The sequence below is a fragment of the Passer domesticus genome, chromosome 2, assembly GCF_036417665.1.
Source record: "Passer domesticus isolate bPasDom1 chromosome 2, bPasDom1.hap1, whole genome shotgun sequence".
Classification (NCBI taxonomy): Eukaryota; Metazoa; Chordata; class Aves; order Passeriformes; family Passeridae; genus Passer; species Passer domesticus.
The window spans coordinates 74989227-75016822 of NC_087475.1; the positions used below are offsets into that span (position 1 = coordinate 74989227).

Consider the following 27596-nt stretch of genomic DNA (forward strand, 5'->3'; position numbering starts at 1 on the left):
TTTAGTCCAGGATTGAGACACTGAGATGTTAGTGTTTACGAGTAGGTGAGTACCTGTGCACTGCATGCCTGAGCTCCTCTGTAATCAATGGGGATGAGTCAGTCCAGCCTATGGGGTAATTCAGCTCATGTTGAGTTAGACATTCTCTTGTTTCATTTCCTAAGTTTCATTTCCCTAATGGGTTGTTTTAAAATTGAAGGCCAAATGTTTTTAAAATCTAAGGCCAAATGTAGATCTTAATCTTGAACTGACTTGCCTATTTCCACCCTAGTCTTAAAGTTAGCCTAAATTCCTTTACTGCAGCACTGCAAGCTGAAGGCTGAAACCTGCAGAGGAGAGTAGGGTTTGGTGAACAATCCCAGTGTTTGTAGAGTAAGGGAAGATGGTTTTCCACAATGTAGGATAATGAACATGCAGCGTGTTTTACCCATGCCTTGAAATACACTGAACCTGCAAGGACTTGGACTATTTTACAAGAGCTGGTGGGTCTGTGGTATGAATCTACACTTTGAATATAAATATTTCAGGTCTTCTTTCCTGTAGATTACACTTTCCTGTATTATTCCTTGTTTGGCAATATTACTCAGGCAAAGCCTGTTTTTTGCTGTATCAATTATTGTTTATAGAGCATGGAGGCTTTATTCACTATTCCTCACACTGCTTCTGCTGTAGGAAACTTGCAATTAAAGCCTGTAATGGTTGATGACAGGATGATAAATGTACAGGTAATGTGGAATGGATGTAAAAGTACAATTGAAGGAAGTCCTGCTTATGTGTATTTGTGACTTCAGTAATGTGAGAATTATGTGTATTTCCACAGGAATTGGTAAACAATCAATGGTTTAGAAAGGTGAGATGTGCTTTTTGAGTGCTGAAGTGTTTGCCTTTCTACTTAGATATAGAAACTCTCCTGAGAACTTCTGTAAAAGTGTTAAAGAATTACAGATATGCCACAGCATCACACAGACCATGTGCTACCACACACGTCCATTTAGGATCCTCTAAATATCAGGATCCTCTATACTGGGATCCTCTAAATATCCTAAATATTAGGATCCTCTATATTAGGATCCTCTAAATATCATACTTGCATATAAATTTGTGGTTATTACAGAACAGCTGTGTCTGTGTTGTAAGGACTTGTTTAGTGGTTTCTTGGTGGACATTTGGTACAGTGTTAGACATGTAAATAAGGATTATTTGCTTTCGGGACCTAGAGTAACACATTAAGTGTAAGTTTGAGGATGTGTAGGAGTCCTTTTGTGCTCTTCCATTGAACTGTCCTCCATTAGAAAGCAAGACATGCAAAACCTTAGAAATATCCTTTCCTTTGGAAAGGAAGATGAATGATGTGGTGCATTTCAGGCACATTCTGCCCTGGTATGCAATTCCTTCTGTGTCAGTATAGTAGCTCCCATGGATGTGAGGGAAGATATATGACTGAAAAAATGGAAAAAATACTGCAGAGGAGGCTAAGTCAGTAAAATAAATTAAATGAAGACTAACAGCATTAGCCTCTTGCTTTCTCTGTACTAAAAGAATTTAAGCTAAGAGCTAGGGAGGCAATTTATTAAAGGATGAAGATGAAATGTTAGTGAGAATGACTGACTAAATTGGTGCTTGTTGGGAACTTGACTGATTCTTTGACTCTGGATTCACAAAAGGACATCAAGGTTTTATGCTTGGCTTAGATAGCACTTTCCAGAAAGGAGACATCTATATCTGGGTGGGGTGAGCAGTGGTAATGCAACTATTGCCTTCTACTGTAGGGATTGAAAGCCTTTTATATACAAGTCTAATGTACAACATTGAATTTTAACACAGGTAATGATCTGGAAAGGTACAAAGACCGCAGGTAATGTCCTGACATACAAAAGAAACTTGATACTTTTAGAGCAGTAGGAACTGACATATTTAAAGGCTTTTGAAAGAAGGAGTCACCTTGAGCAGAAGTTTGTGGGATGGTGCCATAAGAACCCACCAGCATCCTAACCTCTGCCAGGGCTGGACATCACAAGGAGCTGGCATCCAACTTAGTGAGGTGACTGATAATTTCTAATGACTTGGTGTTGGTGAACCTCCAGAGATGAATCCCTAGGTACAAAAGGAGAGAGGTGTATGTTCCTACTAGCTGTGACAATGCCTGCAGAGGATTAGAAACTCCTCCATCCAGCTGTGGTTAGTTTGAAAATTGCAATGATTTTTCTCTTCTTGTGTACTACATGAATCTTTTAGAGAGAGGCCAGACAATAAAGGAATTTGTATCATGGAGTCACTTGCATACAAAATAACTAGTAGAGATACTGGTGTGCTGTTCAGTGGAGGCAGTCAACTCCGTGGGTGTACCAAGAAAATAATAACAAGGTGAGACTTCAGATATAAAAGAATTAAGTGCTGATTGTATATTGAAATATTTTTTAAACACTTATATGCTAGACTTTGATTAAGAGAAAGAAATGCATAGATATTTAAAATAACACAGAGAATTCAGCAAGATAGTAACATGTTGCATGGATGGAAGATTGAATGCAGTTTTTGAAGAAAGAAAGCCTAGTAAGTATATTAAACATCTGAGTAACATCACCATAGTGCCTAAGTGGAAAAACAGGCTCAGCAAGAGATGATATGCTTTGGTATAGATCTGATACGGGGGAGGCCTGCACATGTGTTGTGAGATTTTTGAGAAAGGCAGTACTGAAATAGTTCATCGTCACGATTGTGAATGCTGCTCTTATTTTCTGAAGTATGGCCAGAGTATGTACATGATACACAATGTAAATATCTGCATATATTATGTAAGGTATATTTGCTATGATGTGGATTATTCAGGAACGATAATCCTAATTGCATTCCTTTGAAAATTCAGCATTTTCTGAATCCCAAATTTTGGAATTTAGTATGGTTTTGCAGTGAAAGATGCTGTATGTTACCAATTAATTGTCTTGGTGTTGTGTGAGCCAGCAAGCTCTTGTCTCTGCATAGAGCCCCACTGTGTTGTTCAAGCTCTGTGTGTGGGCTTTAAACCTCTCAGCTGTCTTTGAAGTAGACATTCTTTTTCATCTGTTTTACATGTGGGAAACTGTTATGTAGGCTGATAATCTGTCTTTGCTCTCTGAAAATTCAGTAAATAATGTCAGAGACTTGAGGAGCATTCTACATTGTACTTTTTTTAGCTTTTAGAATATGTTTCGTCTAAGGTAGTCTATTATCATCACATACAAATTGCATCAGAGACAAAGCTTAGAAAAATAATTGTCAGTCCCCACTGTAGATGTGAATTTCTTATTGACATTGTCTTTATAGGTCTGTTGAATTATTTCTGTTTTCCCTTTGAATCTTTACTTGTTTGATAGACCAGTCATTCACCTTCATCCTCCTACTCTTTCATGAAGTACAGTGCCACTGCACTGAAAGGTGGTGCAGACTTCTGCACCCTGAGGTGTTAAGAAAAAGATACTTTATTCCCTTCTTATGTTGGATTATTTTCTGATTTTTACACTTTGCCATATTTTATGCCACAAGGAACAATGTTCACGATGTGGGTGTCTCTGCTTTGATGTTTAGCCATCCTTGAAAGCTGTTTACTGGTTCATGTGCTCCCTTGTCATGAACAGTCTCTCTTAAATAACTTGGCATCATGGCAAGTTATTTGAAACCACTAGTAGATATTAGCTGTTTTGGTTTTTTAAGTTTTTTTTTTTTTTTTGCTATATTCAGAGACTCATTTTTTCTATAGCAGAAGGAAAAATGGTAAAACTTATATAGCACCCACTGTTTTTATTTTTTGATTGTAATCCTTGGATGATACACCATGAGCTAGCTAGAAATTTGATCTTTATTGACTCTGCTATCCAAGAGAAAAAAGAAGATAGGTAAAAACAAAAATAGTAATTGGAAATAGCTCCTGTGGAGCAAAGCTGTTATGAAGCAGATTGATTCAGCAGTGGCAAAGTTGCTTTATTGATTGTAAGTGCTTAGTAAATTAAAAAGGAGCAAATGCGTTAATCTTCTGTGTGCGTGTGTGTTTGACAGTGACAATTGAGAATGCTCTGCCAGGATAAAGACACATAGAGGAGTGTGGGAATGTTATCTACTTCAGTCAGTAGCAGGCTTGCCAGAGATAAGAAAAAGGGTTCTTCAGAAATCCTTCTGGGTTGAATGTTCTTTACTGTGCTGTAAACAAAGGATAGAGGAAGTACTCCTGCTTGGTTTTTTAAGCATTCAGGTGCAATTAATCTGGGAGAAGGAATGAAGCATAGGAATTATAATAGTTTTCTTCAGGTGTTCCTTAAATTTTATTCTTTCTCTCAATTGCAATATCAAATTTGTTGTTAATAGATCAGTGTAAAACCTCAGTATATTCTAGCTTAGGATCTCAGTCTGCTTCATAAGCAAAAGTCAATTTTGGATCTGGATTTTTGACTCTTAATTGCTGCTTATTACTTTGTCATTGCCCATTTGCAAGTAAATTAATCCTTTATTTATATTTTCCTTCCCAAATCATCACAGTTTCTCAATTCAGTTAGATGGGGAGCAGCTACACAAAGTGACATTATAGTACAGAAGCTTTTCCTTCCCAGAAAAGCAGAAACAGAGCTGGGATTCTGTTGTGGTGAGGACTAGATACTTCCAAGAGAAATTCTTGCTTTTCATCCTCAAATTCTGCACCATCAGAAATTTTGTTTCATTTATTTCTTGTTGGGTTAGTGTAGTTGAAATTCAGCTGGGAGAACATGCTCTTCTTCTTTATTTTCCTGCCATTGCTGCCTGAAAACCCAGCTGCTGGGGAGAGTTTTGTGGCCTCTCATTCCCAATGTGTCACCTGCCTATAGAGCACTCTGAACTTCTGTTGTTTTGGATGCACAGGACAGGGTTTGAGGAGCATCTCCTGTGAAGAGACTCTGGGTCCATGCAGATGGTGGGGGAAAAGGAATTGGAGATGAATGAGGTAAAACAGCAGAGAAGGCAGGGAGCTGGTGATCCTGTTGTTTCCCACTACTTTGTATGGAGTCACCAGCCTGGCATGCTGAAGTGAAAGGGAACAAGGTTCTCTTGGGCCCTGGAGGGAGAGGGGAACTGGAAATGCAGGGGACCCGTTAAAGGTCTCCTCACTGATTCATGGATAAAGTAGTTTTTTAATATCATCTGCAAGAATAGAGCTTTGTAGTTACTACTGACTCAGAAAGAGGATCAGTGGGACAACAGGATTCCTTCCAGGAAGGAATCTAGACATTCTTGTGTTCAGCTTACTATACCATAGTGCTGAAGAACCCAGACTCTATCTCATGTCCCCAGAAGCAGTGAGCCAGAGAGGCATAAGACAGACTGAGGCATCATCTCACCCATTTCATCCTACCACTTCACTTCCCTTTTTCTTTCTTTACTTGCTGGTCCTGATTAGTTATCTTCTGATTTATTTGCCTTGCCAGATAGCTGCATCTTTTTGCAAAGACTTGCTGCTATTGTGCTTTACAGGACAGGATCCCCATCAGATTTGTAAAGTCCACTGTATTTTCTCCTTTTTCACCCCATGCTTCTTTGAGGTTTCCTAGAAGAAATTGCAAAGTCAAAAGGAAGGCGTACAGTAGGAGGTGGCTGCCATTCATCTATTTGTGCAGCTATTGAAACGTTTCATGCTCATTAATCAGAGCTTATAGTTATGCTTTATTACTCGTCCCTGATATCCCTCTACCCCTTTCAACCCCACTTTTTGTCACCCTTATCACTTTTTGCCTTAGATAGCCCAACAGGAGAAGCTGTGTCACTCTGAGTGGTAGTACAGCATAAATAATTTTTTTCCTAAAAATGTAAATGCCACTGTGCTTTGCTTCAGTGTGCACAACATTAAATAGTAATTGTTGTTAGTGGCAATTTGCAGTGTTTAAGAGTCTTGCTTATTCAGTCTGTCATGCTGGGTTTTTGTGCTGAATGACTGATTGTTGCACCACTGTTTTTCTTTGTGAAACACATCTGTACGCAGAAGGAGAACTGCCTAATTTGTTTCAATCTGGCATACTGGAGTAAGTCTGCTTTTAAATTGCATACATAGTAGGTTACAAATCAGATGGCAGCATTTTCATGGTGCTAATTCTCCAGTGTACCCTGAACTGCTGACTTGAATAGGTTTTGACCACTTTTCCTTTTCAGTAAGTCTTCTGTAACTCATTTGGCTTGCTTAAATGACCTGCTCCTTATTTTCCACAGCAAGACTTTCTCTCATTTGGGAAATGTAAAAGGATAACATTCCTAGCCCAAGCAGAAGCAAAATGTACCACTGCCATCTGGGCTGTGAAATTGGAATAAAGCTGCAAGTATTACCTCAGTATATTGCCATGGCTGGAAGCCGGATGGCAGATAATAAAAGGATGGTCTGGTAGTTGGCACGTTAGGATCTTGGGATGTGCTTGTTGTGCTTCAAATCTCCAAGAATGTGGGCAGGTTGGAAATTACTTCTCTCACCTAATACTGCTTATCTACATGTTATGTATCTACTGAGTTAATTGCTGCAGCTCATCCACTGTGAGCAGATAGGCAATTCCAGAGGGCATGGGGTCATTCCACATCACTTAGCTCTACATTTTACACTAGGATGAATAACCCTGTGGAGAAACTTGTCTCTCTACGCAGACATCACAAAAAGACAATAGATCATGGCCTTAGTCCAGGTACATAACTTTCAGATGCTTGAGGTACAGCAAATGAGCCCTCTCTTCCTCTCATGCAGCTGCCTTCAGTTATGGGATAGCAGTCCTTTCCTGCCTCACAGGTACACACAGAGATTGAACACTGCTGCTGTTTTCACCAAGTGTTTATTGTGAAAAGAAATTAATATGTAATTTTAATTGTCTCTATATACATATATTTGTGATTGCCTGAGACTTGAACATCATGAAGAAAAGAAGGGAGTTTTAGGACAGGGGACCTGGAGGCTTTTGCATCCCTAGGAAATATGTAGCTGTTTCATAGCAATATTCAGTTGAATGCATTAGAGAAACAAAGCTAGGACTTGAGAATACTTGTATATGAATCTCTATAAATCATGCTCCTTCATGGTGACTAGTTTTGTTTCTTTTTAGATTGTGATGGATTTCAAACACCCTGATGGCCATACAGTGGCAATTATGTTGCCCCGATGCAGCTTACTGGTGATGACTGGAGAATCCAGATACCTGTGGACACATGGGTATGTGTAAAAGTCTCTGCATTGCTGATAATAGAGGAATAATAAATGTTGTTTGTTTACTTTTTAAATTACATTCTGTGTTTTAAATTGCCTGAAAGAAATCAAGTCAAATTTCATAATTAATATCCAAATTCACTCCTCTGCTCAGATGCTGCTTAGGTTAAATTGAAAAACTTGGGGATTTAGAGAGCTAATTGCCAGTCCCTGAGGTGTAGTTTCCTGCTGCTGTCGTAAGTGAAGTTTCAGTCGGAAATCGCTCTCACATTTGCAGTGTGAAAGTTCTCAATGACTCTGAGCTGGCAAAGAATTGATTGTAGTGCAATTAGTGTCACCATTCCCTTTCTCTCTTTTCAGCCCACAACTTTTCCCATTGGATTACATATGCCAAAGGCTTGAGAGAGGGGTTTGAGAGTTTACAAGATTGACTTCCCCTGCACTGAGAGCCTGAGGGTGGCAGAGGGGAGTCTTCCTGAGCTGTTCCCAGCTGCTTTAGGGACACTTTAGCTACTGGTAAGACTGCATTGAGCAGTTTTGGGATGCTGCTAAGAGTATTTTTTGAAATACGTCTTGGGGCTGTGCTTATTGCAGAATTTAAATACATGCTTTTAAAATCATGCACTACTGGGAGATAGTTAAAATTGGAGTGCTGAAATTGGCAAAAAGGCTAAAGTCTTGCTGAGCTCCGAGTGTGACATTAATGCATTTCAGGAGCGTATGCCAACCCTGTATTGGACAGAAATGCCCATAGTAAGCATTTCTTCCTTTGTTTGACCCAAGCCATCACTGATTCAGCAGTCAATCGGAGACACTAATTACATCCTGTGTCAATTAAACACCAAATCCTTTTATTGCCAGAAATTTTCTGCCTTTTAATTTTGCTGGTTAATATGTATTATGAAAACAGGTGAATATTAAATCCCTGAGAACCTTTACATTGTTAATTTTAGAGAACTCTTATACCACCTGTCTATTCCCTTGTTAAATTAAATAGTTGTAAAAAGCACTTGGTACTTCTGATGTGCATCAGTGTAGAAGCCCAGGGCATTGAACTCCCTTGTTGTTTGATATACAGGACTGAATACAGATACCAGCATTGTAAGGTTCTTATGCTGTCCTGTCTAATATCATCAGCTGTCTTTTGGAAAGGTCGCGCACAGCTCTGAGAACGCAGTGCAGTTTCTGTGTCAGTGACATTGCTGGCCAGGGAAGCCAGTGGGCACTCCCCAACCCCAGGCATCAGGCAGCTCCATGGGCTGTGCTGAGGCCGGTTTGGAACACCAGCCCAGGGTCAGGGTAGTGGCTGTGCACAGACAGAGCTGGGCATGCATGTGATGCTGTAACTGGAACAAGGGCCAGGGGGACAGCCTCTGTTTAAACAGCTCCCAGGGGAAGGAGGGCTTGCCCTTTCTGAGGCCTCAGCTTTCTCCAGGGCTACCAGCTCTACTCCTTCCAAGCCAGCCCTGGGCAGCCACACTCCCAGGAGGCAGAAGGATACGTGCTGGGCTCTTGCAGTACTGGCCAGCAGCCACTGAAGTTGGAATAGTCCATTAAAGTGTGGAATGAGATTATTGCTTAACTCCCTTGTACCTTCTTGAAAGACAATCTTGGTTGTCTTTCAAGAACCAATGAATAAACTACATTGAAAATGAGGATCCCAGACCTTTCTACTCATGTACAAATGGTTCCTGTGCTGGTTCTTGTCCACCTTTCCTAAATATATTTCTTCTATATGTTTTTAAAAGCAGTAGTGGGTCAAGATACTCAACTGGAGTAAGCTTTGCATCATGCTGCTGGAACATTGTATTGTAATCAAAATTAAAACCATCCAGCAAGAAGTTGTAACTAATTCACTTGTATACATAATGTCAAAATATATTTAATAACATTTGTGAGGCCTTTTATCTACGCCTCAGAAGTCAAATTGTAAGAGCACAAGAGTCAGTTTTGAAATTAATCTGGACATGTTTTCAGTGTGTATGCTTGGATGCCAAGGAATTAGAGACTTTGTTTTGACCCCATTAACAAAGTGCACAGGAAAAGCATTTTTGTTCAGTTCTCTGTAAAAGGGAAACACATGGTTTAGAAATAAGCTTATGCAGTGTCATCGAGGACAAAAAAAGTATTCTCTTTTTGACTCATGGGTGAAAGTAAAATTTTGACTTTTCTGATGAAGTTCATTAGTGATATTTTTCCTATTTGGTTGGATGACTTGGCAAAACTATATTCTGAGCAGGATGTTCCCTGGTATGAAATATCCCTCTGGCCAGTTCAGGTCAGCTGTCCTGGCCATGCTCTCTCCCAGCTTCTCGTGCCCTTCCTCACTGGAAGAGCTCATGGGAAACTCATGGGAAAAGTCCTCACTTAGAATAAGCATTACTGAGAAACAACTGCAAAATCAGTGTGTCGCCAGCATTATTCTCGTACTAAATCCAAAACACAGCACTGCTGCTGTTAGCACAGATGCTTAGAAGAAAATTAACTCTATCCCAGCCAAAACCAGGACAATAATAAATATATTAAAATAATATTTATAAAAAAGTACTAGACAAATAAACAATCAAACTTTATGGAAGAAAATGGTGGGAGGGAAGGGAAATGCAATTACATGCAATTAAACAACACTTTAATTCCTGTCATTAGTTTGTGTCACCTCTTTTCTCTCTAAAATTGAATAAGTTGAAAACTGAGAGACAGAAGTATGTTAAATATGATGTTGTAATTGCATTTCTCTCAGAGTGTAGGGATTGCCTTCTTAAAAAGGTGGATTGTTTTTTTTCTGATGCAAATTGAATTATTCCTTTATTTTGTGTTGCTTTATTTTAGGATCACACCCAGAAAATATGATGTTGTTCAAGCATCAGAACTTGGGCAAAAAGTTAGAACAATCACTGCTGATGTTGGAGATTTAACATTAAATCGAAGGGAAACAAGAACATCATTTACATTCAGGAAAGTGAGGAGAAGCCCTTGCAATTGCAGTAAGTGTCTTGAGGCAACCTGCAAGTCAAAATTGCTATTTATCACCAATAAATAGCTTTTTTTGCTTTGAGAAAATAATTTGTTTCCTTTGGGTAATTTTGGCAGTTGTAGCTATTCCTGGATGGTTTGTAGAATACTATATGGCTTGAATTGGTAGCATTCATTTGGTTGCTGGTGTTTGGCTTGCTCCAGAGCCAGGCAAATAATCTGGAGTCTTGTGTTTCATTGGCATTTCAAGTGCTTGATAATGTAACAAAATATAAATAATTACTATTCTTCAAGTTTTTTCCTCTGTTTTGATCTTTTTTTTTTTTTGAGGGGCCTCTAATTCTGAGTAAATAGGTACATTAGAGAAGAAGTAGTCATATCTGCTGTGACAGAGCCACATAAAGTGGCTTAGGGCAGTAGAAATAATGATAGGCAGGTGGCTTAATGAATACATGGAACTGAAGTCCATTTATACCCTTAAAACGAATTTCAGAGGCTGAATTGCAATTATGTCATGGTCTTTGGCACTGGGGGCACTATCTCATTTTTGAGAACATAAACATCATTAACATAGCAGATTAATAATGACTGCAAACAGCCTCTGGTACATGTGGGCTGGTTACTTATTTTCAGGTCATCAAACACTTCTGTAGTTTGACCTGTGTTTCAGTTTTTAAAAGATAAAGGAGGATTGAAGCATTTTTTGCATTTTAATATTTCACTTTTCATTTAATTTTACTAAATATGCTTAATCAATGAGGAATTGCTTAAAAATGAATATTTTGTATCTGTTGCTGTATCTAGTTTACCCATCTGTCTGTGACAGCCAGAAAGGACAGCAGAGACCGGTGCAACCTTCATTTCCCCAGAATGAGATGGAAGCCTCAAAGCTGGAACAAGAATACGTACACAAGGTGTATGAAGAGATTGCCACACACTTCAGCAGTACCAGGCACAGCCCATGGCCCCGAATTGTAGAGTTTCTCAGGTCCTTGCCTACAGGGTCAATAGTGGCTGATATTGGTTGTGGTAACGGGAAGTACCTCGGCATCAATGAGGATTTGTACATGGTAAGTAGTAGCTGCTGTCATTTGTTTTCAATGGTTCTGGTGTTTATTCTGCCATGCACTTGTAGCATGCTGGAGGTTCAGGGTGGCATTGGAACAATGCCGAGAACAGAAAGCTATTTCCTGATCCAAGATCAAGTACCAATTGTCTTAAGTTTCTGCATATATTCATTATGTACTTTACCTTTTTCTTTTTTTCAAAGCCACTTCTGCTTTGTAATTCAAAATACATTAGGAAAAATAGGAATGGATGCAGCGGATTTAAAAATTGTAATGGATGGTTTAGCCTTTCTTGCCATTGGTATTGCATAAATTTATTAAATGGTTGGGCAATTTGAATGCTTCCAACAAAATTTTCATTTGTTTGGTGAGTGGGTGAAGTCTCCATGGGCAATGCTATTTTTCATGACCTCTTCAGTTCCCTGTGGCCTGGTGACACATCTCATTTGTGAATGATGTCATGTTTAAGTGTTCCACCTCTGGCTCTGGCCCAGTAATTAGGCCAACATAAAATTCACAGGGAGATCTCAACTTTGGTACTGATTTCTGGCCTTTCACTCCCTTTTCTTCACTTTCAGACAGTTTTGACATAATTCTTGCTCATTTTCTCTCTTTCACTGTCTCACACTCTGTACTTTGGTTTTACTTCTCTCCCTTCCTATCAGGGAGAGATGAAGTATGTACAAATATGAACCAAAAGATAGCTTTCATTGCAAATATTTAAAAGACCTTTTCAAGGGCAATAAAAAAGAGTCAAACTTGCCATTGTTTTAACCCAAGAGAAATCTCAGAGAAGTGTGTGCTATGGTATCTGCTCTCTCCTGTTCCAGGACTGTCTGATTCTTTCACACATTTGTCCTGTGTAACACTCTGAAATCCATCAGACTTGAAAACTTCTATGTAGGGCAAGGCATTCATTATTGATAATAAAACTTGGAGTTGTTTGTCTTTTTCAGGAGTTTGTGTCCTGTTATTTATATTCAGCTAAAAAAGATAAGTTGTTATTTACAATGCTGTTTGTGTTAGTAAATTATCTCCCTTACTGTTCTTATGGGCTAGAACAACATCAACCAATTAATAAGCAGGCATCTTTATGCCTGACTGCTGTAGCCCAATTATTAATTTCAGTACATTTCAGTCTTTTTGTTTTTCAGTCCTGACTCCTGTAAGAAAAATCAGCAAGCCTAGCTAGAGAGGAGAAACATTTATCAGAGTATCATGAGGGTTGACTGGTCCCAGAATGGATTTGGTAAATTGCAGTTGTGGAGGTTTGTGGTAGACTTTTAAAGTGAAATTAATGCAAGATATTGTGTTCAGAAATTGCCAGCATCTGTCTATTTTCTAGAGCCCACAATTAACCAGCTAAGGAAAGGAAAGATCACATATTGACAGGCAGTAAAAGGAAAGCCAGCTCCGCTCCTCTGTTACTTTAGGAGTTACCTATTTTCATGTGTCTCCAGGAGAAATATGAAAAGTAACAGTGAAAGGGAGGAAACTATTAAAGAAGCAGTTGAAAGAGTTGAAAAATACAATATGGGAATTGCTTCATTCAGTTGGCCTCCCTTGACATTTTATTTTCCAGTGGTGACAACTAGTGGTGCTTAGATGGAGATAGACTCTCGACTTTGCATTTAGTTATTTTCATCTATAAGTCAGCACAGAGCCTCAGGAGGGTGGATTTGACTCCTTCTTTCTACCAGATTTTTTTTTCATTTAGCAGCCAAAGTGTGGTTAAAGAAAACCCTGTGTATATTGTGTTTACAGCTGTTTTTAAACTTTTGACAAGGTATCTCCAGTGCTGTTCCATCTACCATGGTTTAGTCATGGAGCTGAGGGTGAGGGATTACAGAATGTTTTATGTATCAGGTGCATTTTTGGGATAAGAGGAATGGTCTCTAGATGCAGGGCATCAGTTTTCTTCCTCATTTACTCATGTTTAGTTGGAAGCATAAAATCCAGGCATAAACTTAGTATATTCTACGTCTCTTTTTTGTGTACAGTGTAATGGAGTTCTTAGCCCAGGTCCTTTTGGGAAAGAAGCAATAAAGCTCCTCAAGTGCTGTGAAATTAGGAGTTGTGTAGGGATTGGGTAAGGCACTGTTGGCACAGCTCTGTAGCTTGGGGTGTTTTGACTCAGAAGTACTGAAAACCTGAGGCAAGCATTTCCTGAAGGCAAGCAATATGCTTTTATGCTTAAGTAGCAATGCTAATGTAGATCACAGCTAAGGTAGCTCTCTTGATGTTTCACTCTTCAGGTACTGTGTGAAAACATCTCCACTGTGGCCTGTGCCATTTAGTTGCTTCAGTTTCTCTGGATGATTTCATGTGGCCTTATCTACTTGAGTATCCCATGTGACAATGAAATGCACGAGTCCATCTGCGCTCAGCAACAGTGACACTGCTGTAATGGCTGCTTTATTCTGACACAGTGAGAGAGCAGCAGTTCCATGACAAACAAATTCAGATTAAGGATGTTTCAGCTGGAGATGGAATCCATGTCTGATGTAGCTAGCACAAACGCTGAAGAAATGTTGTATTTAACAGTTTCAGATTACTTTTTCTGTCTTGCCCAACTTGTTATTGTTTAAATGATAAAGACGTGGTTTTAGTGTTGTTTTTCCACAGTTCTCTCCTCACCCAATCTCATTTGGGGTAATTATTTTAAGAGATTTTATTTAGGTGCTTTCAAGCTTAACCTCTGTAAGCAGAGCATTTCTTTTTATGGAACAATGTGTTTCAGCCTTAGCCAATCCCCCAATTACCACAAGGGTTTCACTGATGTTATTGCAATGATCTCATTAATTTCTATGCACTTTAGCTTTGTCTCCTTGTTTCCAGTGTTCAGGTAGGTGTGGTGATGTGTAAGTCTCTGCAGGAACATTCAAAATCCTCACAGGATGCTACAGCATGAATGAAAAGTCATTGAAGTCTTTCAAACTTGTGGTTTACATTTTTAATTGAACTGATAAATTGGTGGGAAATTCAGTGGCAAATAACTGAAAATGCCATAGGGTACGTATGTTTTCTTTTTGTATAAAGAAGTTACTCTATTTGACAGAGTACTGATGATAGGAAAAAAATTATAGAAATATATTTTTATATAAAAATATAAAAATGGCCAATAGAGGAGCCAGAATGATTTGCTTTAATATAGATATTCCTATTTCTGTTGTGTGTGTCATTCAGAGGTAATTGGTAACACAGTTTATATTTCACAAGTCTGAGATTTGCTCCTCTGTTTTCTGCATTACTGTCCCAAACTGCAATCTACTAGAACTCTATAAAAATTTGATTTTTCCAGGGTGTGGGGAGGAGAGAGAGAGTGAATATTTTCTGTAGTATAGTTGCATAAAGTTGGGTGGCTTTTATTGCACTAGGTTTGTACAGATCAGGAATAGAGTCCTCTCCCAAGGACTTTTTAGTAGTGGGTAAAAGCAGGAGGGACAAAACCAATTAGTAAATGTATAACTGCAGTAAGTTCACCATCTTAGCAATTGAAGGGTGAGACAGATGAACCTTTTGTGCTCTTTCAGTGAATAAGAGTCATTAAATGGGTGAGAGATCTGGGAAAAGAACTCAAAGGGAACTGCGCAAGAGCAGCAGAAAACTAGAATGAAAGCTGAATTGCTCAACTTGGTTCTGTTGGTTCGTCACTGAGAAAAGAACTCCAGGTCTTAGGCATAGCACTTTGCTTTCAGAGATACCTTGACTACATGCAATGGAAAAGCAAAACACTGCATGAAAGGAATGCTGAAAGCTTGGCTCAGATGAATTGTTTGCTGGAATGTAATTTGGTTTCTTGAGCTTCTCATGCTGTTAGTTATAGCTGAGGCGTGTCTCTGGAGAGCGACATAATTCCATTCAGTGGCTGCATTTCAGAATTAGATGTCGTTTTGTTCATCACTTTGTAATGTGCTGAATAAATCAGATTCCCAGAAACTTAAATGAACTAAGTCTACCAGCCCAAGTTAGTTATAATGAGATAACGTAGAAAGAAAACACATAGTGGTTATCTTTTTTTCAGCATGCAAGAGGGTTTATCTTTTGCAGATTTACAGCATAACTACAAAGCAAGCTATTCATTAGTTCTTTTCCCCCCAATGATCTATACCAAACCACTGCATTGAACAGATTTTATAAAATCTACTTCAGCTACTCGTTGCTGTAAAGGTGGAGGTGAAGGTGCATGGGAACATGAAGGAGCAAGATGGCATAAATGCCTATGTTATCCATTTCCAGTTCAGAGCTACTGAACACTCAGACAAGTCACAGGCACTATATTTGTTTCTCCCTCCTTTCTCCTCCTTTATCTTGGTCTTTTTTTGATTGTCTAAAGGTTTGCATTATCCAGTGTGCCCAGACAGGGTGTGGTATGCCAGAATGATGACATACCTTTGCCCCTTTCCTAAGTTATGTGTTTGTTGGAGTTCTAGATACAGAGTTACAGGCTTCCATACTAGTACATATTTCCTATCTTCAAGTAAGAGTCGGATGCAGTTAATATTTATCCTTATACACTGAAAATCAATGCCTGAAATCCAAGTGGATTTCAGTCACACTGTCAGTAGCCACTCTTGAGCTCCTGTGCGCCACTGTTTACGTCACAAAAAGTGGTGAAGACATGGCTGGAGGTGCTTCTCAAAAAGTCAGGGATGTGGGAATGGATCTCTGGAGCAAAATCTGAGAAGCCAGCCTCCTTTGTGGGAATATTGAAAGGCGTGGAATGACTTGCTGAGAGGTGGACTTGCTGAGGTAGACTCAGCCGAATAATCAGCCATGCTATTTGAGATACATATGAGAAATTGTGGAGTTTGAGCAAGGAATTTGATTTGGAAAGCTGAGGTATAAGAAATGCTTGAGAAGAATCATAGATAATAAGAAATAGAAAGCCTAAAAACATAGACATGGCTTTACTCAGCAAGAGATGTATTAGATTCTTTTGAGTTTGGACACCGGACTAATAGTAATTCATCTGCCTTTCTCCACTCTTCTAGAAGAGATGCCAGCAAAGACAATAAATATCTGGTCCTGAGCATTGAAAATAAAGATATGAACTGGCAAAAATTAAAGCTTTCCATCTATATTTTGAGATTAGTTTTAAATGTTTGGATTATATGTTGGAGAGAGAAAACCTGTTCTCAATTAAAACAGTCCTTTGACCTCTTCTGTAGATGAAGTTTCATCAAATCAAAGCTTCTTTATGCTTTAAAATTTAAAAAGCAGTTAGTAATGGAATTGGGAAAAGTTGAGTTTGGGATCTCTGCCCCTTGCTAAATGTTTTCTGCAAATGTTTTCTGTACTCATAAAAACCACGGATAGACTAATTTAAGATATCCTTTTGCTACCTTATTCTTTTTTTTTAATGACTGAAACAAATGTATTTTGGTTTTTAATGAATGCCTGTCTCTTGTAAGTCAGAAAATGCAGGAATGCGGTGATTATAATTATTTTGAAATATCACCTACAAATAATTCTAGCAAGATGCTAAAGTTGCCTAGTTTCAACACCAGGCATCAGTGGTGACTCCTTGTGTTCACCATTTATGCACATATGCATAGCACCTATTGTCCTGTTTACATTTAAAACCACATAAAGTTTTAGCCTAATATACCTATTTTAGAGCGGCTGTGTGTTCAAAGTGTTCTGTTTCAAGGTCTCCATTTTCACTGTGAAACAGCATCTTTTTGCTTTGGATGTACATTTGCTTTAGAAAGTATGTCAATACAAGTAAACCTGACCTCAAAATATTTGCTATAATTTAGATGCAAATGAAGACTTTGCCATCTCTGGCAGTCATGCCTTTGTTCTCATTCTCAGTTCATTGGATTTCATCAACATACACTGTAGTCCTTTTCAAGGTCATTTTGGGAACTGGGGATTGTGTTCCATTATCCAGCCCATTTTCACTCTAGATGTGGAGGTCCAAAGCAATTCTTTCTGGGAAAGCTTGCTGTCAGTGGAAACTGCAAGTTTTCTTCTTCCTCCTTCTGCCAGCAGTGAATTTGGTCCTTTGAGTTTTATTATTAAGTACTGGAAGCCAATGTCTTCATTGCAGAAGTAGTTAAAGGTACCAGTAATGAGGTGTGCAATCACTAACATGCAGGTTGTCAGAGTAATTTAAAGACACTTCAGTTAGCTGCCAGTGTAAAATGATGGGGATTTGTTTGCATTCAAGTTAGCAAGGGTTTTCTTTTTAAATTCATAAACAACACAATTCACTCAGTGCTTCAGTAAATGCGAGAGACCAAGGAATGAGTGTGAAGAAAGCAATGTTAGGATTGATCTTTTCAGGTCTGTTTATTGCTAATTGGCAGGATAATATGTACATATTCATAGTTTTTTGTGGAGGATTATCTTGTATTGTCAGATTGGCATTTTCACAACTGTTTCATTTACTTTGGGTCGAAAGTCAGAGACCTGAGTAGAAGGCAGCTCACTGGTAAGGTTTCAGGAAATAAGACTGGAGCAGAATTCTGGTTTTCTTCAAAACTGTGGTGGTAGGCTGCAAGATAAAAGGACTTGAACAGATAAAATGAAAAATTATGATGGAAAATAAATATATTTTCATTAATCACTGCAAAAGGGATTTTTAATTTTAGTGTTACTGTTGTCTCTTCTGGGTTGATTAAGTAGGGCAAGTTGTTTGCTATTCTTCTCGCGTCAAAGACGGTTTAGTATTCTTTCAGTGTCAAATGCATTAAACACTGTCAACAGGAATTATTTAGGATTCTGAACCTGTTCTCTGCTATCTGCTTGTTGCTGGTTATTGAAAACAAATAAATGTATTATTCTCATGCATGCAAAGTTTGGTATACAACCTTGTAGCAGGGCTTTGGTTTGCATATTCGGTATGCATGGCAGAAATGAAAACAAGGTGGCGCATATCTGACTATTTCTTTCAGAATGTGTCTTGATCAATTTAGATTTATTGTTTTTATACAATCTTTTAAAAACATCTCTAGACGCTGATTTTTAAAAGATGGTAAGTTTTGTCTTAGTGCCTTTGATGTGGACACTGGGCAGGTGTAGCGGGCTGACTGTTGGGTTTAAAAGGGAAAAAAATTAATGTTTTATGAGGTATTCAGAAATGGTTTTAGGGGTCACTTCACTGGACTGTACAGAGCCTTGGAAAATTATGTTGAGCTTAAATTTTTTGTGGATCTTGATAATGAGCTGTAAGAGAAAGATATCTGAGCACTTCCTCACATTAAAATGACAAAACCTAGGTGATGAGTGAAGCTGTATGCCATACTTTAGTGATACCACCAAAGTCAATGGGTAATTGCTTACACTTGTAGATCAGCTTTTGTGAGTTCACTACTTGGGTGCTTCAAATGTTGTCAAGTTAAAAATGGCAGTTGAAATAAAAAGAAAATACTGAGGTTAGGTCACATCTCATTTTGTTCATTTCAAGACACCTGGAATGAATTTTAAAGTAAAGTTAGGTTGAAACCTGGTCTGTCTTAAGCTGGTTCAAAATGAGGGTGCTATAATAAGCTGTCTAATATCCAGTCTTTCATCTTTGTTTTAAGTCAACATCAGGGTTTTCTTTTTATCTGTACCTGGGAACTATATACTCCTCTTAAGGCTATTTTCTCACACTTGCTTTTGTTTTGATTTTAAAATGTGTTTCCTCAGTAGGAGACTGTGATGACTCTATTACTGTAAGCATCAAATGAAACTCATATTCCAGTCTTATAATTATCCTCTCATGAAAAGTTTAATGAAACATTTTCTGTTCTAGGTTGGCTGTGATCGCAGCAAAAACCTGGTGGATATTTGTGGAGAAAAACATTTCCAGGCGTTTGTCTGTGATGCCCTGTCAGTGCCAATCCGCAGCGGTTCTTGTGACGCCTGCATCTCTATTGCTGTAATCCACCACTTCTCAACAGCAGTAAGTCACCCCTCTCTCTGCTCCACTGTACTGTTGGATTGCTGTGCAGAGCTGCTAATACTTCAATACAAGCAAAGGCAAGAATAAAACGGGAAGTAATCCAAGGTTTGCATTTGGTGTAAGCAGTTGTCAGAGCAGAGTTAAGCTGTTGTGCTACTGCTGCTTCTTAGAGTTTCAGTTCACATTCTCCTTCTGCTTTTCGGATGCCCTTGTTCCCCCTGAAGCTTTGGTCCAATGTTTGGGCTTCCTTTTCTTGTGCTTGTAATTAATGACACTGGAGAAGGGACTCTGCTTTGGGAGTCAAGAGATATATTGTTTCCTGGCTCAGATCTTGGGCTCTTGGGCAGATCTTGTGATTTTGGGTTTTTTAATCTGTGCATTGGTTGTCCATCTCCAAACAAAAGGGAGACTGCTCACCAGTCTGCTGTGTCTCTGGGCTGGGTAAGGTTCTCGTGGCAGAAACTGTGCCATGGTAACAAGTTTCTAGACCATCTTAGAGGGGCCCCATGGACCTTTTTACCACAAATGTAGTGAATGTTTCCAGTAAAAAAAAAAAAAAAAAAGGTAGAAGGAATTCTGTTTTGGAGAAGGCTGACATATCTTTGTTTGTGTGGTCAGAGGACCTGTGTTTAAGCTCTAAGTCTGACCCCTTCAGCTGCAAACTTAGCCTGTGCATCATCAGGTGTGGTAGATTTGAATCTGGGATTTTAAATACTGAATCATCTTCTTGAAAAGGTGTCTGTCTTTTCCAGGAGGGCTGATATGTCCAAGAAATCCTACTCAGCACACATCTATTTTCAAGTGGAAAAAGAATGGTAGAATCATTGAGGCTGGAAAAGATCTTTAAGATCATCAGGTCCCTCTGTTAACCCAGCACCGCCTGGTTCACCACTAAACCATGTCCCTGAGTGCCACATCTACAGGTCCTTTAAATACCTCGAGGGATGGTGACCACCACTGCCCTGGACAGCCTATTCCAGTGCTTGACATGAATGATGTCTTGATGAAGAAATTGTGTTTAGGAAAATGTCTTGGCTTGTACACAGTGATGGGCTATATTATGAATGAAAATAAATAGTGGGAAAAAACACCTTCTTTTCAAGGTTTATTGTATTTGGGTAAGGAGAAATTGCTGCCATTCCATTCTCAAGAGAATGGTACATCTTGTTTATGTAGCAGCTTCACACTTTTGCTTTTCCTTTCCAGGAGCGGAGACTGGCTACTATCCGGGAACTAGCTCGGCTTCTAAGACCTGGTGGAACAGCACTCATTTATGTCTGGGCAATGGAACAAGAATACAAAAACCAGAAGTCTAAATACCTTAAGGAAAAGAATGGTAGTAAAAACAAAGACAAGGAAACGAATACTGGCACAGCCCAGAGACCACTTAGTGAGCAAGGGCCTGATAACAGCAGCCAAGACTCTGCATGGTCTGACCAACTCCTTAATGACTTGAAGGATGAAAGCTGTGATGCCAAGCCAGTAGCAGACTTCAGACTGCCTGTTCACACTAACAGAACCTCCTTTCACTCTCAAGATTTGCTGGTTCCCTGGCACCTGAAAGGTGGTACAAAAAAGAAAGAGGAAAATGTTGATACAATGTTGGTTCCAGGTGGCTCCAAAGAATTACAAGAACTCAGCCCTGTTTTCCACCGCTATTACCATGTGTTCTGTGAAGGGGAACTGGAAGCAGTGTGTAGATCCCTGGATTGTGTGAGAGTTCAAAAGAGTTACTATGATCAGGGAAACTGGTGTGTGATTCTAGAAAAGTTGTAGACTATTATGCTTCCTCTACTATCTGTAGAGTTTTCTTTGTTTTTTACAGTGGAAGGTATTTTGTGAAAGGTATTTTTAATGCATGCTGCAGCTATTATCTCTTTTAAAATAGCAGAATAAATATTGTGTATTAAATTAATAACAGTTGCTATCACTGTGTGGATACGTTAACAAAACCATGGCCAAACTCAGCTACTACCTCTGCAGTGTTTGCCTTACTCCTCCGAATAACAGTGAAGAGGATTGCATGGGAAAATACTGCCCATGCAAATCACTAAGGCCAGTGTGAGCTTTTAGAGACAGAGGGCCTGGTTCTCCCTTCTCTTACATCGTTTTATATTGATGTAGCTGCAGTGCTTTCCCTGCAATCCACAGCTGATTGGAATGGAGCTCTGGGCAGGAAAGGCAGAGCTGTTTGCTGTGTAAAATTGTGGATGAGGCAGGAGGGAGTGAATGGCATATGAAGCAGTTAAGCTGAAGAGTCAAACTGTTGCCTCAAGTTTGGTCTTGCCTGTTTTGATGTCTATGAGGGGTGGCAGATCTCTTTCAGTTTGGAATTTACTCTCTTGGTTGTGGTAATAATGTTTTCCTCAAAGGGAACTGGAAAATTAGTGAGGATACCACAGACATTTTCCTCTTCCTTGACTCTCAAATACCCACAACTCATGCTGTCCATCCCCAGATTTCTGTAGCTCTTCTTTGTAGTGTTGTGTGAAAGCTCCTGTGAGGTTTGAGTTCCAGCCCAGCTGGAACAGCCAGACCAGCTCTGCTACACACCTGCATTCCTACGAGTGCGCATCTCTGTGCCTGTAGCACCAGGACTTGTGGGGGTGGGGTGACCCTGAGATACCCCAGGAGAAAAAGGGAAAAATATTAAAGTGAAGGCAATATTGGTGCAGGTTTTCTGGTGGGTATTTTCAGCCCATAAATGTTGGCAGTGCAGAAAGTTTTATTTAATACACTTCAGAAGAGCAAAGGACGGGAGTAGAGGGGAACTCATGCTGGGCTGGCTGACTCAGAGCAGCTCTTTTGGCTGTGGCCTGCAAGGACTAGTGCAATTTATTTGATACAACTCTTGTGCTACCAAAGGAGCATGACACCCGGAATGCATTTCTGAAACTAAAATAATGGGCTGACTTTTGTAGGCTGAATGGCTGTTGGTGCCTCTGGAAACTAGTGCTGCTAAGCTATGCTGTTATATTGATTGCCTGTAGTTGTAGCAAGCTCAATGGTATTGGCAGGTTGTGCTGCTGTAAATAATGGCTTACAAACCACGGTGCCCATCCTAAATCATGTGGGGACTTTGAGGACTGCTCGAGGACAGCTTGGCCTACTCCTGCCTGCCTCCCATGTGCAGGTTAAAGGCTGCTGTGCTGGCAGCCTGCTCACAGTCACCATTTCTCCTAGGCTCCCATCTTGTAACGGAGAAAATTCAAGAGGAACAAGAGCAGTAAGAGAGGAGCTTGCTGCCACCACAATTCACTTGGCCTGTGCTTTGCATGCTGTCTGCTTCCAAAGAGCCTTGGGAAAGAAGGTGTCATTCCTCAGCTGCACATGCTGTCCATGTAGCAGCAGCCTTGTCCTAAGTGATTCCTTTCCCTTGGACAACAAAGGAAGCATGTCTGTAGCAATGAGCCCTCTTGGGCATGTTCAGGGGCTGATTTGCACACATTCAATGAATATCACATAGCTGGAAACATGTCTTGCGTCAAGGCCTGAGCTGGCTTTAGTACTGGGACACAGAGTTTGGGTGCAGGAACTCACCCCTTTCCCAGCTGGACTGTGGCACCAGAGCTAACCAGTGCTATACAGTGTTAGTGTGTCACTGGTAAGAAAGGGCAGGGAGAGCCTCTGCTGGGTTTCTGTGCAGTGACTAACTCACTAACCTGGGCTCCCTGTTATTTCTGATTATGTGGATTGCATTCATGTAGAATAAAGGACAAAGACACATCTCTGAAGCTCTGTGCCTGCATGGCCCTGTGTGTGCTGGTGCCTGGACTCCTGCTCAGCACACAGCAGCTGCTGTTGGGTTTGTACATTGTCTGTAGCTGCGTTTTTTAAAAGAATATACAGTGTTCTGGCAAGGAATAATTACTCCTTGAAAGTCCTTTTGAAGTGCTGCCGTATCATGACCTTGTGTGACAAATTAGGAATCAGGTCTGCAGTTGTGCTCGATTATTCAATGTACCCTAGTTCTGACTGAGGATAGCTCAAGAGGTGCTGCCTCCAAATTCACTGCTGGCTCTGACTGGACACAGGGTTAAGCACTGTTCTAAGCCGGGGCTCAAATGCATCAAGTAGACAAAGCCAGAATAATTGAATGTTGGCTTTATGTAACACTGATCTATTTTTTGCAGGCTCTGTGGCTCCTGTAGAGCTTTCCTGCTTTCCCTCTGTTTCTCTGGCAGCATTAGGCATTGTCTGGTGTCACACTTAGCATTTCTTGCCTTCTGGGCTGGTTAACATCATTTATTGACTGCCATATGAATGAATAGGTCACATTTCCCTCTCACCAGGTCTGCAGTGAGGCACCTGAGATGTCTGAGAGGAGAGTCTGATTTTATGTCAGTCTTTTGGAGTCCATCAATCTTCCTGCAAGGTATTCCTTTTAGCTGAGTCACAGCAGCTTTTTCCATCCATTTCATGCTGGCTCAGAGCAGAAAGTGTCATTCTCCCTGTCCTAGGCAGCCCGATGGTGGTGAGTTCCAGTGGGTCCTGCTTCTGGAAGGAGGTTCTGGTATGGGGAACACTAGCTTGGGCAACACTGCTTGGACAGACACAGTGGGTTGAACATAATTCCTTACCAAAGAGGCTTTTCCTGCCATTTCTGAAGGCTGTGAACCAGAGGATGGTCCCAGCGGCACACTGTCTCTTCAAAGGCAGTATACAAGTTAAAGGTACTCTGAAATCCTCAGAGACCTGGAAATGTTATGAAATATTTATTTGGTTAAAGTCAGAGTGTCTCTTCAGACGCTCCAAGAAGAATGAAGTGGTAAAGGAGAAAATGACAAGGGAGGAGGGCAGGTAGATGTTAACAAAATGTATTGCAGAGATTTACAACACAGAATTACGTGCGACCACAGCTGCCCTCTGCAGGACTCACTAGTCCCTTTTTACCTCCTGGATGTGGTAATGAGATGAAACTTTTTAAGGTCAGCAGTTAGGTTTAAATGTTAGATTTTGTGTTGCACTGTCCTGCCCTGACAAAACAAGAACTTCAGAGCATCCCGGGCTTAAAGCAAAGGACACAATGAGGCGATTTTTTGCTCTGGGACAGGCAAAAAATGAAGCCTGCAGAACATGGATGACTTCTTTTAACTTCATAGAGGTTCTTCAGGCTGATGTCATGGTGCAGCCAAGCCCATGACAAAAACTCCTTGAGACTTCAGAGAGGCTGGATTTCCCTGGAAGTGTTCAACTTAAGCTTAGCAGGGAGAGGTGTAGGATAGCAGATGGTAAGGGACAACATGCTGATTGCATTTCTTTGCTGAATGAGAGCCACAAAAAGCTGAATGGGGACCACAGCTTCTCTTAAGAGAGCTTGAAAGACTGGCCTTGGCACCATGAGCAAAAGATGAACTCTTGTAGTCTCTAGTGCCCACCAAAGTCACTTAATCATGTTCTTCCTCAGCTGGACAGGGGAGAGAAAATTTAATGAAAGGCTCATGGGTTGGGATATCACTGGGGAGAGATCACTTGCCCATCACCATCATGGGCCAGAGTAGAAAAAGGAGAAGTAAAACGGAATCTTAAAAACACCTTCCCCCCGCCCCCTGTCCCTTTTCCCCAGTCCTCATTTTATTTCTGATCCTCTAACAATGCCTTGCAGTGACACACTGGGATGGGGAATGGGGGCTATGGTCACTTCATCACATGTTTCTGCAGCTGCTTCCTGGTCTCATACCAGGATTAGGAATCTTCTTCCTCTCACAGAAGAATTATGCATATGAAACTTCTAATCATGTAAGTACAAATGCAGATGTCAGACAGTCTCTGTATAAAGTGAACATCGAGTATGTTTGGGGACCGTGTGCCAGAAATAAATGTCATGCAGCTGTCACTGCATACAGCAAATGTTCTGAGTTTTGCAAACTATTGCCCTAACAGTACCAGGTGTATGAGGAATCTTCCCAAACACTTAAATTATGATAGATTTAGACTGAAAACATTTTCCATACATTACAAAATGTTCATGTTTACCAGAATGTAAAAAAACCTTTTAGTTTCAGAATTCCAGTTCTGTTACACCTCTAAATATCAAAGAAACACTTCCCACTTGCAAAGTGAAAATTAAGAAATTATAAATGAAAATACTAAAGATCAATAGCTACTGTCTCCAGTGTGCTTTGTTTTGTGTATTCTTCTTGCTGCTATAATTAAGGATTTCTTGTCATTATCACTTTCTGTGTGTCACTATGGTTTTCTATAATTTATTGTGGAGAAAAGAGGGAAAGACATTTCATTCATTATTACAAATCTCTTTTAGGTGTGTTAGTGTGCTTTATATGAAGTGATTATACTGATAACATCAGCATTTGATCCCTAATTTTTTATGCAGATAACTTGCTCTGCCTTAAATAGTATATGTCCTCTTGGGGCAGAATTAGAATTCCATTGCTGTGTCTAAACTTTCTGAAAGACCATGCCTGACATCTCAAGTGGCTGCAAATGAAACACTTTCCTTCTCTCACCTGCCTCCTTAACAGGTGTTTGCTATGGAGCTGCTTGTTGAATGCAGACAGTGTGTTCCTGTGCCTGACGGTGCTCTCATCCACACATTTCTTGGCCAAGCCACCTCACTGAACTGTAAGACAGCTGTGTTGAAGTCTACAACTCAGGTCAACAGCAAGACCGTGGATTGTTTTTACCTGTTTGATACAATTTTGCACACTATTCCTGTGACATTTCTGCAGTTGCAGCAAGCCATCACTGGTGTGCAAATACTGTAAAATTCTCAGAAACTTTGCCAGTATTGTAAGCTATTTTAAAGGCATCCATGTTTAAATTGGATCAGGGACACAGAGAGTGCTCTGACATGAATCTCTTCTCTACCCCTTAAGCAGGTTATGCCTGTGCTTTACCATTGAAAAACAGCAACCCCAATGACAGCAGTATTTTCCTTTGATTTTATGAAAGTGATAGCAGGAAATTTCCAATTCACAAGCAAATAAGGTGGAGAGATATGTCAGTGCAATGTGAATAATTAATTTTCTCCCTGCAATGCAGAAATGTTCTGTATTATTACTTTAACATGATTACAAGCTTACTTTTGTTAAAAACTGATGGCCTTTATCTGAAAAAATAAAAAAACCAGAAACCAGTCTTCAATCACAACAATCGACTATATAGATGTGTTTTTTCTTAGCTATGTCTTTGTCTTACATTCCTACTGAAATTTAATTAAAAGGAAAACTATTGAACCAAAACACAAGTCAGTAGAATAAATCAATGTGGTGAATTTATTTTTATAAATGATTTTGTGCGTCTTCATTTGATGTCTTATTCAGACTCTAGATCAAAATTGAAACTGTGATTCCAAGGCCTAGAGAGAGTTTAGAAATTACTAACAATGAAAGTAGCTCATAGTGTATTGCTGAGCCATCCTGTCTCCTTAGATTGTTCATCTTTGATGCCTTGTGCAGAGCAGAAGATGAAGCAGCATGTTTCTCATCACATACAACTGCTCAAACACACATCAGTCCATAATGTTAGGTTCTTCATACACTTGGATAAATTCAAAGCATAAAATTGCAACCAGAGAATTGCTAAAGCACTCGTCTCAGGGAGGCAGTCTTTTACAGTATGCTGCAGCTCTCTCTGGCAAAAACTCAAGTTACAATCTGGCAATATCTGAAGCTCTGCTAGAACAATTACAGTGAATCCCACGTCCTTGATATTAGAAAGCAAATCCTGCCTTCAGTTCCAACTTCAAAGCTCTCCAGCTCTTCACACTGCCTTTTTCTTCTAGTTAAAGATGGAAAGGATAAGAAACAGAGAAGAGGTTGTTCATTCTTTTTTTTCTGCTTGCCTCTTGCATAGTTTCCAGAAGGGATGTGCACATACATGCTCTTTACACATTCTTCTGTTCTCTCTATTAACACAAATCTGCTGGGTTTTCCTCCCCTCTTTCTTCCTTTGCAAATCAATTTTTTGTGCACAGCATTCCTTTCTGAGGACTTGTTTATGTGTGCCATCCATCTTTTCACCTTTCTTTATGTATGTATTTCCTCTGGTCTCATGGCCTCTGAATTCTCACCCACATTAGATTTCCTAATTTACCAATACAGAAATAACTCCTTGATTCATAAATAATGACGTTCTTGAGTCCTTGAAATTCGTAACACTTTATATTTCCCATTCAAAACCTCTCCTTGGATTATTTATCTTTGGACTTATTATAGGCATCTCAGATTGGTAAATTTTTACATAAAGCCCTTTAGTAAGTAGCCCATCTGGTAAGTAGCCTGATGCTGGTTTTAATTTATCATAAGAACCAATCCCTAGCAGTTCTATGTGACTCTTTTGTTAAGGGGTTATGCCCTTCAAGAGAGCTTGGTTTCTTTGAGAAATGCTTCCTTTTTAAATTTTTTTTTAAATAAGTGCCATTGTAATGATTTCTGCTGCATATACTCACTTTGCATCTTTCCTCACTCTTCATCCCATATTCTGAGGAAGGTTCAGAGGGGGTTTCATTTAGAATTCATCAATG

General features: G+C 39.7%; 2 protein-coding genes across 4 annotated transcripts in view; one reads left to right on the forward strand and one right to left on the reverse strand.

Moving 5' to 3' along the window:
• ALKBH8 (alkB homolog 8, tRNA methyltransferase) overlaps nucleotides 1-21029 on the forward strand; it is a 43409-nt gene extending 22380 nt beyond the window's left edge. For all 3 annotated transcript variants that reach the window (XM_064409344.1, XM_064409346.1, XM_064409347.1), the window contains exons 9-13: nucleotides 7077-7183; nucleotides 10007-10161; nucleotides 10955-11220; nucleotides 18962-19111; nucleotides 20318-21029. In XM_064409344.1, coding sequence (XP_064265414.1) covers nucleotides 7077-7183; nucleotides 10007-10161; nucleotides 10955-11220; nucleotides 18962-19111; nucleotides 20318-20887 — 1248 coding nt within the window. In that variant the 3' untranslated portion in view covers nucleotides 20888-21029. The remainder of the gene's footprint in view (nucleotides 1-7076; nucleotides 7184-10006; nucleotides 10162-10954; nucleotides 11221-18961; nucleotides 19112-20317) is intronic.
• Nucleotides 1-27596, reverse strand: part of ACAT1 (acetyl-CoA acetyltransferase 1) — a 382585-nt gene that overhangs the window by 251213 nt on the left and 103776 nt on the right. The gene's annotated exons all lie outside the window — the stretch shown is intronic.